This window comes from Otolemur garnettii, unplaced genomic scaffold (genome assembly GCF_000181295.1).
Source record: "Otolemur garnettii isolate 467f Iridium unplaced genomic scaffold, OtoGar3 scaffold00001, whole genome shotgun sequence".
Lineage (NCBI taxonomy): Eukaryota > Metazoa > Chordata > Mammalia > Primates > Galagidae > Otolemur > Otolemur garnettii.
The window spans coordinates 26955604-26971886 of NW_003852396.1; the positions used below are offsets into that span (position 1 = coordinate 26955604).

A 16283-nucleotide genomic window follows, 5' to 3' on the forward strand; every position below is an offset into this window, starting at 1 on the left:
AAAGAGGAATAGATTTGACTGTATAAAAATTTAAACTTTTATGCAAAAACCATGATAAACAAAATTAAGTTAAATGAAAAAATGCGCAAAACTGAACACTATGTATGAAGGTTAATACTCTCACATGGAGAAAGCTTTTAAAAGCCCATAAGAAAAGAAGCCAGTTCTTTAAAGCAAACCTGCCTTGCTCCATGCCTTCTTGTCTTCTGCTTCTTCTGTTTGGATAGAGGTGCCCCCAACTTGAACTTGAACTTGTCTTTTCATCAGCCCTTTCCTTCTGCTTTGCTCCAGGTGTCTCCTCTTCCAGGAAGCCCTCCAGGCCATCCCCCACTCCTGGCAGCATTAAGGATCTAGGCTTTCAGCTCCTAAGCAGTGCGTGCATGCCCCATTCACCACGCTTAGTCTCAGGACTGGCACCCCCTGTTTGCTGCTCAGTTAGCTTGATGTATCTCCAAGTATTCAAGGTTCAGCAGAAAGGCAAAGTGCATGTGTGTAGAATGACTGGAAGAGAGTAGTGGCAAGGATGTGGGAGGGAGACACTGGATTTAGTTTGGTAAGGGGTATGAGATGGGGCATCTAATTTTTTTTTTTTTTTTTTTAGAAAGAGTCTCACTTTGTCACTCTTGGTAGAGTGCTGTGGTGTCATAGCTCATAGCAACCTCAAACTCTTGGGCTCAAGAGATTCTCTTGCCTCAGCCTCCCAAGTAGATAGACTATAGGCAGCTGCCACAACACCCAGCTATTTTTTAGAGATAGCATCTTCCTCTTACTGAGCCTGGTCTCAAACTCCTGAGTTTAAGCAATCTACCCACCTCAGTCTCCCAGACTGTGTCTGATTTTTTTTTCTTCACTGAATGGATGTCTGATGTCCCGATGTCCCAACACCATCTGTTGAATTCTACATTATCTGTCCACTAATTTACTAATATCCTAATCCTGCATCCATGTTTTCAGGCCATTCTCCTTAATTCAATCTCAGTTTCTCCTTTTCTTAATTGGACCTTTAGAAGATAAGTCAAGATTATCTCTGACATCTCGTCTAACTCCAAAATTTCAGGGTTCCTTCCTGGGCACTGCCTGTAATTCAAAGTATGACCTTAGACAAGGCTCTCCCCCTCTGAGCCTGTTCCTTTCCTGGTCAGACAAGCATAATTACATGTCTTGCCCCTTGTTGCTCTGAGACTGGGACACTGGAGTCACCCAGACCTGCATGTGAATTGTGTCTCCACCATTAGTTTGCCCTTTGTGACCTTGGGCAAGTCACTTCCACTCTCTGAGCCTGGGTTTCTTTACCTCTGCCTTTTCAGAGCTGTGAGGAGAACGGGATGAAACTAGTAAAGGGTTCTCACCATACCCTCCCCCCAGGGCCGTGATGAGCTCACATAGGGCCCGTTCTCCACAGCAAGCAATGCAGCCTGTAAGTGGGACTGGGTAGCTGCCATGCCAGGGTCTTCTTCCTCCAACAGTGCTAGCTCCCAGGGTCATAGCCTGCAGAGCCAGGCCTGACTTCTGCGTCTGGGTTGGGGGCAGACGATCAGTCTCTCTGTCCTTAGCAGCTGGAGAAATGTGGTGTAGAATGAGGGGAGGGGAAAGGCTTGATCACTGTCTTCACATAATTAAAGGGCTGTCAGACTCGAAATGATAATTATAGGAAAGATTGTGGATTTTGCGACTTACAGACTTACAGCTTACATCTGTAATCGTGCTGGGGCCTGGCAACCCTCCTGTGAGGTGCTGGTGATGTCATCTCTGTGAACAGAAGAGGAAGCTGAGGTTAGAGGTCCTAAGTGACTGGCCCCTGGCCACACAGCTAGTGGGAAGAAGGGCAGGGATTAAAATCCAGCCTTTTATTCTATTTACCCCTCCTTGGTCATTTGACCCCAATATTTCTTCCCTCTTGGTTGGACATGTTCTGTGTAGTATCAGAGCCAGACGCAGGGAGCAGTGGGAGAAGTGGGCTGATTTCAGCTCCACTTCCCAAGAGGCAGAAGGAAGGGCCTCTCCAGACACTGTGTACGTGAGGTTTTAGAGGTCTGTAGAGTGTGCAAACACACCTGTCCCCATTTTACAGAGCAGGAAGCTGGGCTCAGAGAGGATAAATGTCTTCCCCAGGGTCACTTAGAGGCCAGTTTGAGATTCAAACCCAGTATTGTGAGATCCCCAAGCCAGCCTCCCTGTCAGGCTGCTGGTCTGGGAGGAAGGACTTTGGGTCCAGAGGGGGACCACACTATCTGGAGGGAGCAGGCCTGGAGCCACCAGAGCAGAGCAGTCTGAGCTCCAATCCTGGAGGCTGCAAGTCTCTGCCCTGGGGTCATGGGCAGGGAACTAGGAATTGAAAAGACAGTTCTGGTTCTGAGCAGTCTGATTCTCTGTCTGTGGTGTTGCCAGGGTGGGGCCAGCGGCTCCTGCTCCCCTTTCTGGCTTGCAGAGTTCAGAGCCCAAGTTCTGTTTGGGGACCCAGAGGAGGTGCTCTGTGTCTTATTGGGCCCCCTGTAGTGGGAGGGGAAGCTGTGTGCATCCTGGCCTGGGGCTGCAATGTGGGGCCACCAGAGGCCTAAGGAGAGTGGCAGAAGGCAGCAGCAGTGCTGTCCCACCCAGTGGCTGTGGCTGCACTTCCTGCACAGGGCCTGGCTTTGAGGCTCAGTCGTGCTCTGTGACTGAGCTGCAGCTGCTCAGAAGCTCCTTTCTGCACTCTCTTCTCTGAATGCAGAGGGATCTGCTCTGGGCTGGGAGGGACAGGACAGGACAGGGAGACATGACCATCGGCAGGAAAGAGTGAGGAGGAGGAGTAGCCTTTGGGGACTTTGGCCTATCCTACCCAGATCATGATAGAGGGGCTCATCTTCCTGGAGGAGACAGGGCAGGAATAGGAAGGAGACAGGGCAGGCTTCATGAGGCTAGATGTCCAAGTCTCCAGATTCTACAGCTCAGATGCCCAACCTCAGCCTCTGTCCCTTGGGAGCAGGAATGGAGCTTCCTGTGCATCCACGGCAGGGTCACCTGCTGCTCTAGCTGTTCTCTTCCTACCTGGTCCCCCCCTGCTGCAGCCTGGGCCAGCTTAGGGACTGTTCTGCCAAGGGGTGGCAGTGCCCTCAGCCCCAGCTTGCCTCAGCCTTTGTCCTGCTTCCTGAGGGTAAGTCTGGGGCCTGAACAGTGGCCCTGTCCACAGGTGGCCCTGTCTCACACTTATACTTCTTCTGTCTCTCTTACCATATCTGAACGTCACCTTGTGCCCAGTGTGAGGGCCTGGGGACACAGAAATAGCTCAGGCCATCTCTGCCCTGAAGGAGCTCATAGCCCAGGGATTATCCCTTAGTATGCACCTACTGTGTGCCACTGAAGCCTATAAGCTCATTTAACAGCATGTCTCCAAGGTCAAGGTCATTATTCTCATTTCCAGGAGTGGCGACCAAGGCTCAGAGGGTTTGACTGACTTGCCCAAGTGGCAGAGCCCTGTCTTCAGGTCCCACGCTCTTTCCATCTCCACAGTTTGGAATCTGACTCATGGCCAGATTGGTGGGTGTCAAGAGTTTGTGCAGGATGGTCAGAGAAGGGAGGTCTTTGGAGGTTTGGGGGATGGAAAGGTTTCCTAAGGAGCAAGAGGTCTGGCCTGGGGGTGGACCCCAGAAAGAGGGAAGAGAGGATCCAAATTGGGGCTAGATTGCCCAGAGGATAAGGGTGGATTTTGAGGGGAGCTATCCAGGGCTGGCCCTCGAGGGGTCCTCCAGAGGACTGCATCCTGTCAGGACACTGGGTTCAAACCCTATCCCCAGGCCTCCCCTCCTTGGTGACCTCTCTGACTCACCTCCACTCATTCATGTTGAGCCTTTGTGCAAATCCCCAAAAGGAACCTCTTCCCCAGGACACCTGGCTACCATGCACTATAAAACTGTCATAATAAGTGCATACGTTTATGGCCACCTTGATAAGAATGATGCTTCCTGGGTATGGTGTAGCTCACTGCTCTTTCAGCTGATGTGGTGGCCCTCTGGGCCTCATTGGGACAAGGATAAATGTCCCTAAATAAATAGCCCCTTGCAGGGTGCAGATGAGAGAACAGGGCCCTCTCCACGTGGCAGGGGTGTTAGGGCAGTGATTGTGGGGCAGCATCTCCTCAGGGCAGGGCGGGATTGGCTGTTAGCAGCTGGAGCTGTACAGGCCTTTCTCCACCCTAATGAGCCCTGACAGGGACCATTAGTGCCATTTGGAGCCTCTTTATCAGCAGAGCTGCTCCAGGCCTCTTCCTCACCTTCCCCTTCCCTTTCTTCTAGCCCCTGCCATTTGGTGTTTCCGCTGATTGTTCTTAGAGTGAGCCCCCCTGCCTCTTTTCCCCTGCAGCTGGGGCCTTTTCATCCTCATCTACAGGCTCCCTGTGGCTTCCAACTCCCAGGACCTCAATCCCAGCCACCCCACCCCCCTCCCATGTCCCAGCTCTAATGGGGTTTGTATTTTCTAGTTCCTTAGGCCCTGCCCTCATCCTTCTATGTCCTAGTGTCTCACCCACCTGCAGGTTCTAGTCTTAACACCCTGATTGGGCCCCAGGGCCATTCCTGCTCTGTCCTGCCCTGCCCCACTGTTAGAATCTGTCCAAGTGAGGACAGTGGCCCTTGCTGCACCCCACCTGCTAAAGCCCCACACTGCTATGGGCCCTCCCAACACCTGTGGTCTCCCTAACCATCTGTCAGTGTTGGGTCCTGCATCATACCTGGCTGCAGGATGGCCCCCCAGCACCTGTAGAAGGTTCTCTACCCACTCAGCCTCCAGGCTACTTGCCTGGGACATGACCCATCCTTAGCAGAGGCTCACCCCTCCCCTGGTCTCCTCTCAGAACCTCGTCTTATGGTCAGAGGCATAAAAGCCCTGCTCCTGCTAGGGCAGAGGGATCTCTGTGGACAGATGGCCATCTGGTGCCTCCAGCTCAGGGTCCATAGAAGACCGAGCACTCCTCTGTGGGGTTGGGGTATTAAGCCCCCAGTGAAATATGTCCTGGATGGTTATACTCATGCCAGGGTAGGAGAAAGGGTGTTTCCTTGTGCACAATTTCATTATCTAATCTTTCTTAAATTCCTGTGCCACCTAGAATATGAAGACCACCCAGATTTTGGCTCAGTGCCCATAGCACAGTGGTTAGGGCACCAGCCACATACACCGAGGGTGGCGGGTTTGAACCCATCCCAGGCCAGCTAAATGACAATGACTACTGCGACAAAAAATAGCCGGGCGTTGTGGTGGGTGCCTGTAGTCCCAGCTACTTGGGAGGCTGAGGCAAGAGAATCGCTTAAGCCCAAGAGTTAGAGGTTGCTGTGAGCTATGATGCCACAGTATTCTACCAAGGGTGACACAGTGAGACTCTGTCTCAAAAAAGAAAAGAAGAAGAAGACCTCCCAGATTTCTTTCTTTCTTTTTTTGTTTTTTGAAACAGAGTCTTACTCCTCTATCACCCTAGGTAGAATACCTTGGCATCATCACAGCTCACAGCAGCCTCAAACTGTTGGGCTCTGGCAATGCTCATGCCTCAGCCTCCTGAGTAACTAGGCGTTCACCACAATGCCCAACTAGTTTTTCTATTCTTAGTAGAGATGGGGGTCTTACTCTTGCTCAGGCTGGTCTGAACTCCTAAGCTCAAGCAGTCCTCCTGCCTCAGATCCCAGAGTGCTAGGATTACAGGCATGAACCACCTCACCTGGCCAAATACCACCCAAATTTCAAGGTGCTTCTGTATAGTGAAGGGGGGAGTAGGGGAGCAACTTGTATAGAGACAGTTCTGCGACTACAGGGTCTGTGCCATAACTCAGATGGGTACAAGGGTTATAGGAGTTCTGAGGAGACAAGATTCACCCTCTCAGACAGGGGAGGCCTCAGGGAGGTTACTGGGGAAGGAGGAAGATTTCCCAGAGGGGCTAGAGAAAGGCTGCTTTCTAGATGGAGGATAGGGTTGTGTGATGGCGTGGGATCTGAAAGAACCTGTCTGGGGAACTATGGGTAATCTTTTACATGGGCATAAAGTGCCTGTGTTGGGCTGTGGGCACAGAGGCTGACCTGGGCCTGGTGGGGGGCCCTGGCGTCTGCTGAAGAGCTCAGGTCAGTGGGACTCTCCAGCTGGGGCATGACGTGACCAGAGGTGGGAGGGTCAGTCTGGGGGCCATGGCACTCCCTTTGAGAGACCCAGATGTTTAAGCTGGCCTGGGACTTACCAGCTACACTCTGTAGGAAATGTGTGCTGTTGTGAGCAAATAAGAATTTGAGGTGGCAAAAGAAATTCTTAGAAGAGGGCGGCGCCGGTGGCTCAAAGGAGTAGGTGGAGGTGGCAGGTTCAAACCCAGCCCCAGCCAAACTGCAAAAAAAAAAAAAGAAAGAAAGAAAAGAAATTCTTAGAAGAACTAGACCTGGGGTCCTGGGCTGGCCAGGGTAGGGGTATGGAGAGAAGGTGTCAGCTCAGATGTGGCAGTGTGGCCCAGCTCCGTTGGCAGGTGGCAGGAAGCAGGACTGAACCACCACCCTTCTCTGTTTCCCCAGGTAGTACTGGTCACTCTCTGGCTGAGGGGTCTTGGGTTCCTTTGCTCCAGAAGGGCACATGGCCTGGCCTGATCTAACTAGGCTTTCCCCATTTCTGCCGTACCTAGACCTGGGGCTCATTTATTCTGAGTCCAGATGGGGCAGATAGAATGAGAAGCCATCCCCTCAACCCAGGGCCTGCTGGAAAGACTGTCTTTCAGGGTGTCACCTACCTCTGCATCTCTGTTCATGTACAAAGTGGGACCAAGCAAGGCAGCCTGGCTCTGCACTTGCCACTAGTGGTGGCGGCTGCTCACCCAAGCACAAGTCACCACACTTGAGTGGCTCACCCTCCTGCCCAAGTGGGTCATCCAAGCACAAGCGCTTCTGCCTGGGGCCAGGCATGGAGTGAGTGTTGGGGAACAAGCCCGGGGCAGTGTGGCCTTTCCAGGTTGAGAGAACTGGTTGGGGGTAAAGCCAGAGAAGGCAGGGGCCACACCCAGAAGGGTGTCCCTGCTGGCTGAGCAGTGAGGAGCCCTGAGAGGTTATACCAAGATTGGGTAGTGCCACAGCTCTGGGCTGGCTGTCATGTGTGGGAGGGGTCGGGTAGCAGGGAGCCCAGAGGTGGGATGCCTCAGCTCCTTGCCCTTAAAGGGAAGGTGTCTCTATTCTCTCCTCACACTGACCTCCCCTTAAGGGCTGTTGATTTGTTCTGATGATCTCAGCAGTTCCCGGGATGCAGGATATTCCAAGCTTGTTGTGCTTCCAAGATAAGGGGGCGGATGAAAGCAGGGATAAACCGGAGGGCCCAGGCGGAAGTGCCTGCAGACCTCTGAGCAGGCCCCTCAGGAAGCAGCAGTGGTGGGGTCAGGGTCAGCGTCCCCTCATGGCCCACCCCCACCCGGCTGGAGACAGGGGCGGGGAGCTGGCACCCAGTGGAGGTGGCAGGACACTGTAGTTCTTCAAGTCGAGTCCAGAGCCCCAGCCCCAATCCTCTGCTAACTTGCAGTGCAACCTGGGCAAGTTGCTTGGTTCCTCTGGGCCTTAGTGTCTGTATCAGCAGCATGAGGTGAGGGGAGAATGAGAGCTGCTTTGTAGGCATGCGTGAGGATGCAATGAGCATCATGCGACTTCACAGACTGCCCTCACTGTGCTAGTGCGAAAGCGTCAGGGCGCGCTTTGCTTCTGGAGACCTTCGCCAGGATGGGGAAACTGGCACACACCAGAAAGGCCTCAGGCTGCAGCAGTAACATCACAGCTCTGGGGGAACCCCCAACTGCTCCAGGCTCCCCACTATTTTGTAACTTTGAGCTCTGTGAGGTTGGACCGGTCACTTCCCCTCTCTGAGCCCCACTTTCTCCCAGTGCACAAAGGACAGTCTTGCCTGTCCAGCAGGTGTGGCTGCCAAAACGGAGGAAGGAAACATTCCCGTGGGAGGCAGCCTGGGGGCTGGCCCCTCGCCCCACTTACTGGCCTCTCTTTGCTCTGCCCTTGCAGTGGGAGCGCCTCTGGTTCCTGCTCCTCACCTTCACCTTTGGCCTCACGCTCACCTGGCTCTACTTCTGGTGGGAAGTCCACAATGACTATGATGAATTCAACTGGTGAGTGGAGTCGGGACTGGGCAGGCAGGGTCAGGGGGCCTGGGTCCCAGGTATGCAGTGGCTGGAACCTGGGGGCCGGGGTTTGAGCCTCCTAGGTTGGCTCTCCATGCCCTGCCACCAACTCTCTGTGTGGCCTTGGGCAAGATCTATCTGCTTGTGAGCTTCTGTCCTACCCACCTCTAGGGTGAGGAGGCTGGTGTGAGACTATGGGTGGGAGATGGGGGTGCGGGATCACAGGCTGGCAAGAAATATGAAGAGAAAAAGAGAGCTCCATGCCTTGAGGGGAGTCCCATTGAGGACATATAGAAGGCTTCCTGGTGGAGGAGGCATGGGAACCAGGCCTTAAAGAATGGCTAGGATTGTCATCTGGAAACTTCAGCTGCTCACTTCTTGGGGACCCATTGGGGTTTGCATAGGTGATTCAAGCTGCATTCTGGTCTCCTGAAGAGGTGGTGGGGAGCCTGAAAAAGGCTTCGCAGGAGCTGAAGCCTATGGAAGAGATACAAGATACTCTTTCCTGGTGCTGCTAACATAGAGAATAGACCTAAGTCTGCGGGCAGGACTCAGCCTGGGGCTGGGGACCTCTAGTCACTCCCTTTATAGACAAGAAATCCAAGGCCCAGAGAGACTAAAGCCTCAAGGCCCTAGGCAGGGCTGGCAGATGCTATGGTGTGGGATGGCTCATGGCCATTTGTGGGCTGTCTGAGGCAGGTGTCTGGGTATAGGAGGGGCATCTATTTCTTCCTGATACCCCCTCCATTGCCTGCCTTTTGTTTGGAAGGCCATGGGAGGAGGGAAGCATCCAGGGTTCCATTGATAGGTGTAGACACTAAAGTCCAAGGTCATATAGCTAGTTGGGGGCAGAGTTAGGCCTGGAAGTCAGGCTCCTCATGCCCCTTCTGGGTTTCTTTTTCTTTCTTTTTTTTTTTTTTTCAGATTAATACGAGGGTACAGATGTTTAGATTACATTGTTTTCATTTCTTAGGTAAAGTTCAATTTGTAGTTGAGCCCTTTACCTAGGGTGTGTGCTGAACACTATCAATTATATATACTAGGTGAGACCCCACCAATTGTCCTCCCTCCTCCCCCTTCCCTGTTTTTTTCTGAGACAAAGTCTCACTCTCTTGCCCAGACTAGAGTGAAGTAGCATCAGCCAAGCTCACAGGAACCTCAGATTCCTGGGTTTAAAGGGATCCTCCAGTCTAAGCCTCCCTAGTACACATAGCTGAGACTATAGATATCTGCTACGACACTTGGCTAATTTTTCTATTTTTAGTACAAACAGGGTCTTGCTTTTGTTCAGGCTGGTGTCAAACTCCTAAGCTCAATGGATCCTTTTGCCTGGGTCTCCCAGAGTGCTAGGATTACAGGCATGAACCACTGTACCCAGCCTCTTCCTTCTTTTCAATCAGAAGTTTCAGGACAGTATGACCATGTGCAAGTCTTTGGTGCTCTCCAAGCCTCTCTTTCTTCTTCTGTAAAATGGGGGTGACTCTGACTTCATCAGGTCTTTCTGAGGATGAGATGAGACAATGGGCATGGGAGGGCTCAGACTGCACCTGAAGGTGAGGGCTGCTTCCTAGGAGACCTTGTCTTTAGCTGGAAGGTGGCTATGAGGTTAGAGTCAGGGATTTCTAGGAGTCTGGGTTACTGCTGGGCTGTGGTTCTAGGATTCTGTGATGGTCATAAGACCCAATTCATGGAGCTGGATGTCCATTCTTCTCTGCGTGGCACCAGGCTGTGCCTCCGTTACTAGTAAGCCCAAAAAAAGACAAGCTGCTGTCCTGCCCCTGCTCAACAGCAGCCCCAGCCAAGTCTCAGAGGTAGCCTCTGGCCTTTATTAAATGCCATAAATCAATTATTCATCTATGCAGATGTCCAAAGCATGGGCTATATTCCCTGCTGGCCTTTTTTTTTTTTTTTAGACAGAGCCTCAAGCTGTCGCCCTGGGTAGAGTGCCGTGGCATTACAGTTCACAGCAACCTCCAACTCCTGGGCTCAAGCGAGTCTCCTGCCTCCGCCTCCCAAGTAGCTGGGACCACAGGTGCCCGCCACAACACCCGGCTATTTTTTGGTTGTAGCCGTCATTGTTGTTTGGTGGGTACGGGCTGGGGATTCGAACCCGCCACCTTAGGTGTACGTGGCTGGCGCCTTAGCCGGTTGAGCTATAGGTGCCGAGCCTCCCTGCTGGCTCTTGACTACAGACCCTGGACAGTTCTACTGCCTGGAAGATCACTAGGCCCACCCCCATTATATATAGGTGGTAGAAATTAGGCCCAGGGAGGGACAGGGTTCATCCATGGCCACAATACCAAAATACGGTAATATTTTAGTGCCAAAAATATGTATTGAGGACAGTCTGAGGAGAACCAGGGGTCTGAGAGGTTAAGTAGCCTTTCTAAAGTCACACAGCAAAATACAGACAGATCTGGGATGGGGACTTGGTCCGTGGAGTTACCACTGTGCACAGAGAGCAAGCTCCCTATTATTGGGAGACTCAAGCAGAGGATGGGTGCCAGGGACTCAGGGATCATCCTGTCACCTCAGATTCTTGCAGTCAGTGCTGGGTTTCAAGAGACGCTGGCCTACCCCCGATGCTCTCGAGTCCCTGGGGATAGTCCCACACAGCAAGAGGCTGGGAGCTGGAGCCAAGGGGTTGGCCCTGGACAAGGAGAGGCAGGGCTGTTACTGTCCAGGAGGTCCCCTGCCAGTAGGGGTCATGCCTGAAGAGATAAATGGGACCAGAACATCTTTCAGTAGTAGTTACTGGGAGCAAGTGCTACCCCTCTTAGGCCTCAGTTTCCCCACTGTGCAAAGAGATGAATGCTCTCAGTAATCTTCCAGGCAGCAGATTTTCTCCTGTGCTTTGATGGGGAGGGCAGATGCCTGGTGTGGAGGGGAGATGGGGGAGCTGGTGTCCCCTCGCATCTCCCTGCCAAGGCCCCTACCACGGTAGCAGCAAGCTAAAGTTGGCTTGGATTTTCTAATGACCTTGAGAAGCTATTGCTTCCTGTGAGCTGTAGTTTCTCTAGTTGTACAAGGAGAAGTGAGTGGTTTAATATTTCTACAGAGCGGCTCGGCGCCTGTAGCTCAACCGGCTAAGGCGCCAGCCACGTACACCTAAGGTGGCGGGTTCAAATCCCCAGCCCGGACCAGCCAAACAACAATGACGGCTGCAGCCAAAAAATGGCTGGGCCAATGTGGCGGGCGCCTGTGGTCCCAGCTACTTGGGAGGCGGAGGCAGGAGACTCGCTTGAGCCCAGGATTTGGAGGTTGCTGTGAACTGTAATGCCACGGCACTCTACCCTGGGGGACAGCTTGAGGCTCTGTCTCCAAAAAAAAAAAAAATATTTCTAGAGAGCAACTAGGCACTATCTATCAGAAGCCTTAAAAAGTTAATGCCCTTTGACCCTATAATTCTATCTGTAGGAATCTATCCCAAGGAGATAATCAGAAAGACAGAAAGAAATATACAACATCTTCATTTGGTTTTAACTTCTAAGAGTGAACAATTGGAAACTATTGAGCACCATCAGGAGGTAGTTGGCTACATATGAATTCAGTGGAAGACCACATGGCTATTGAAAAAAGTCACATTTCTTTGGGATTTTACTGGCATGAGTCAATACTGGTGTTAGAAAGTGCATCGAGTGCCCGCTATGTGCCTTGCCTCACTTCTCCCTCATCTTGCAGGTGAGGAAACTGAGATTCAGAGAAGTTAAGCATTACATGTGATGAAGTCTAGTTTTCATGTTATAACCTCGAAATGGAGCTGGTGGGCACAGTCACTGGCATCTCAGAATCAGTGAAGCCTGTCACCTCCCCAAGGTGTTCTGAGCCAGTGAAAGGCATATCAGGATTTGAATTCAGGGTGTGTGCTTTGCTCCCAAGCCCACGCTCCTGACCTCTGTGCTGTATGCAGTGGGGGCCCAGCTTTGCTTCATACAAATATATAGTCATGAAGGGGAATCCTGCAGGAAGACAATTCAGCACAATCTTGGTAATGGTTTCTTCTGAGCAGTAGAATTATGGGGAACTGGTGTTTCCTTCTTCATACTTCTTGGTCCCCAGGAGTCCTCTATGAGCAGGTTCGTCGGAGCATCAGGAGACACTGAGTATCGTTTCTGAGTGGGTAGGGCCTGGTCACTAAGCCCAGCCTGTGGTCCCCCAGCTGTGTCAGAGCTGAGACCATCCGGGTTCCTGGGCCAGCAGTGGCCCAGTGGAGGTCTGACCCCGACCCTTCCTCCTCCTGGCAGGTACCTCTACAACCGCATGGGCTACTGGAGTGACTGGCCTGTGCCCATCCTTGTGACCACAGCTACTGCCTTCACATACATTGCTGGCCTCCTGGTATGTAGGGATGTCTTGGAGGGCAGGTGATCTGCTCCCAGGGGAAGGGAGACTTGGCAGCCTGATGGAGGAGCCGGCCCTGATCAAAATGGGAAGCTGGCTTTTCCCAGGCCCTCTGGGGCACTGTACCTCTAAGCCAGGGAACCCAAGTTCGGAGGTCATCTTCCTTTTGCCAGTCTCCCCAGCTGCCCCTTCCTGGAATGTTTTCCCTCCACCCAGTGAGAGCCATCCTGGCTTTTAGGCCCACTGCAGACTTCCTCTTCCAGGAACCTGAGACTCAGATCTATCCCCATGCTGGCCTAGGAGCTCCTTGGGGGACTGGGCTCAAACCCATTTCAAAATCCTGGGGCCTGGAACTCCCAAAATATGTGATGAATTAAGTTGGGCAGTCCAAGTGCAGCAAGATGAGTGAACCCTTAAGAGGGAATTCCCAGAGAAGGAGAAGTCTAGAAGGCTAGAGGGGTGGAATAATCTGGGGGAGGCCAGGCTTGGATTGAGCAGGGCAGGGGAGGCAGGGCAGGCAGGGCAGGGCAGGGCAGGGCATTTCCATTGCCTGTAGGAAGGGTTTACTGACTCTGGTCTGGGTTGGGCCTAGAGCAGCACTGGGGAGTCGGGTGTCTAGCAAATGAGCAAAAGCTTCTGCTCACATGGGGCCTGACTGTCACCCTGTGGGCCCCTCCCCAGGTGCTGGCACTATGTCACATTGCCGTGGGACAGCAGATGAACCTGCACTGGCTGCACAAGGTAAGGGCTGCTTCCACTGGGGCTGGGACAGGGGAAGGAAGGCTGGAGGCCCCAGCAGCAGAGGAAGAGCCAGAGCCTCATCCTCCCCTAGATGGTGGTTTTAATTGTTCTGATAGCTAACACTGATTGCTCAGTAGGTGCCAAGCACTCACAACCTGACCTATTTTAACTCTTTTAACCCTCCCTGCAGCCCTATGACGTAGAAACTGTTGTTATCTTGTTTTGTAGTTTGGAAAACTGAGATCCAAAGAGGTTACATAACTTTCCCAAAGTTTCCTAGTTTAGAAGTGGAAGATCCAGCGTCCCAGCACTGTAGCCACACAATTCCCCTACAGATTCATGGCTCCTGTTGTAGCCCTGGCCCTCTGGCTGGCCCTGCCTCGGGCCTCACCTTTTTTCCCCTCCTTCAGTGAGCTCTGTTGAGAACCCTGTTTCAGAGTTGGGATTCCCAGCTTACAGCCTTTCCACCACTCCCAATGTTCCCAAGATGACGCACACTCCCCTAGTCAATATGACCTGGCCCCTGCCAACTTCTCCCAGCCCCTGCAAGAGACAGTCACCCTCAGCTCCTGTGTGTGAGACATCTCAGGCCCTCCTAGTCTATCTACCTCTTCTCTCCCTTTAACCCTTTGCTCTTTTTAATTTTTTTAATTTTTTTTTTTTTTTTTTTGTAGAGATAGAGTCTTACTCTGTTGTCCTCAGTAGAGTGCTCTGGCATCACAGCTCACAGCAACCTCCAACACCTGGGCTTAGGCAATTGATTCTCTTGCTTTAGCCTCCCAAGTAGCTGGGACTACAGACACCCGCCACAACACCCAGCTATTTATTTGTTGAAGTTTGGCCGGGGCTGGGTTTGAACCCGCTACCCTCAGTATATGAGACCGGCTCCCTACCCACTGAGCCACAGGCACCACCTAACCCTTCACTCTTGCCCTCCCTTTCTCTCTCTTTTAGATCCTTCCTCAGTATCCTCTTATGCACACAGGCTTCTCTCTGGGGGCTCCCCCAGTCTCTGCAGCCATCTCTGCCACATTTCTGAGCATCTGTGTTGTCAGTTTCCATCTGGCTGTCCAACCCTGACCCACCCATCTAGCTATTCCCTGGAGGCTGGAGTTAGCCTTGTCCATCTCTCTGTGCCCAGTACCCCACTCAGGGCTGGGCCCAAAGCAGACAGACTTCACGTCTTCCCGAGCTAATCTCTGGCTCAGGTCCAATGACACAAGGTCATTGTGTACGTTTCCAATGCTTGCTCTTCTCAAGGCCCCACTGGGTGCAGAGGTGGCACAAGGCTGACCACAGGAGAGCCCCTCGCTCCCAGGAGCACTTGGGCCATGGAGGGAGGGTTGGGTCATCTCTTTTCCCAGAGTGGGAATGTCATTTAGGAAGGGGCAGAAATATTCAGAGACATCCATGAGCCCATGAGATTGGTCCAGAGTGACTCTGAGGGTGACTCTTTTTATCTAGAAGGGGGACATGGGAGAGGAAGAGGGAGAAGGACAGATGTGCTTGGGCTGGGCCATGTGGAATGGGAGGTGGCTGTGAGTGTCCAAGGGGCATCTGCAGTCAGTCTGGGACCCCACTAACTGAAGTCTTAAAGAGGTGAAGAGTTGAGAGCAGCTCTGGTCCCCTCCCTCCTTTCTCCTGCGGGTCACTATATGCTGAGGTCTTCCTTGGGCTACTGCAGTCCCCTAAGAGACACTTTCTCCTCCTGGCTACAAAGCTAGCACTTGAAAGAACTGTACCAACTGGCCCCCGGATGGAGCTGGCACACTTTGTGGTCACCTCCTGGAGCCATGCTTGGCTCTCGGCAGGTCAGGTCACACCTGCTGGATCCTGAGAGAGAGAGCTATAGATCCCCAGAGCCAGCTGGAAGTGGCAGATCAATGCAGGGAGTCAGACACCATCTTCTGTGCTGCTGGCTCCCAGGGCACATGGAGCTACCATTCCATGAGGGAGGGAGTTCTTTGGAGCTCAAAGTATTCAAACAGGGATTGGGAAGTCTATTCTCTTCCCAAAATTCTGTCATTTGAATCTAAGACTCTAAGGAATCCGTCTTCTTTGTTTTGTTTTAATTAATTTTTGGCCATGTAATACATTGATATGGTTCAATAATTAAAAGTACACAATGGGGTGGTGCCTGTGGCTCAAAGGAGTAGGCGCCAGCTCCATATACCGGAGGTGGCAGGTTCATACCTGGCTCCGGCCAAAAACTGCAAAAAAAAAAAAAGTATGCAATGAAAATCTCCCTACTATCTTTCTAGAGATATTTGAAGCACACACAACTATCCATATGCATTTTCTTTTTCCTTTTTCTCTAAACACAAACAGTTGTCTCCTACACCCTCTGTTCTGCATTTTAATAAAATTCTGGAGCTCTGTCTCCTCCAGTGCGTCAAGATCATCCCACTGGTGTCCACACCCACTCCTGGTCTGGAAATTCCCTGATTCTCTGGGTATCTAGTCAGTCCCTGTTCCTGAACCCCACTGACATGCCAGGTGCTTTCAGTCCTTTGCCAGGACAGCATGCCAGTGACCTGGGAGAGGAATTTCTGAGTAAGGAATACATACTTCCATCATCCTGATCTCGCAAATGGCCTCCCTACTTGGTTGTGCCTATAAACATTCCCTCACATATAAAGCATTGGCTGATTTCTTGACTTTTGCCAATCTAATGGGTGGAAATTTGTACCTTACGGTAGTTTCAATTTGCATTTCCCTGATGATAATTATTATAGATTTGGCATTTTTCACATTTGAATTATTTGTATTTTACTTACTGTGAAGTGTCTCTTCATCGCTTTTGCCCTTTTTTGCCATAGGATTTGCTTTTTGCTTATTCATTTGCTGGAGTTTTTTTATAGATGTGGCTAATTAGGCCTTTGGCTAATAAAAGGCATATAATTTTTCCTATTTTATCATTTACCTTTTGACTTTGCTTATTATATTTTTACCATTTTTAATTCTTAAGTATTAGAATCTGTCATCTCTTTATATGGCTCCTAGGTTTTTTGTCAGAAAGGTCTTTCCATTCCACGATTATAAAATATTTCTCGGCTCGGCACCTGTGCTCAAGCAGCTGGGGCGCCAGCCACG

At 51.6% G+C, this 16283-nt stretch overlaps 1 protein-coding gene across 1 annotated transcript in view; it reads left to right on the forward strand.

The window, feature by feature from the left end:
* Positions 1 to 16283, forward strand: part of GDPD5 (glycerophosphodiester phosphodiesterase domain containing 5) — an 89337-nt gene that overhangs the window by 53398 nt on the left and 19656 nt on the right. The window contains exons 4-6 of the mRNA XM_003780893.3: positions 7993 to 8096; positions 12353 to 12446; positions 13131 to 13190. Of these exons, the coding sequence (XP_003780941.1) occupies positions 7993 to 8096; positions 12353 to 12446; positions 13131 to 13190 (258 nt within the window). The remainder of the gene's footprint in view (positions 1 to 7992; positions 8097 to 12352; positions 12447 to 13130; positions 13191 to 16283) is intronic.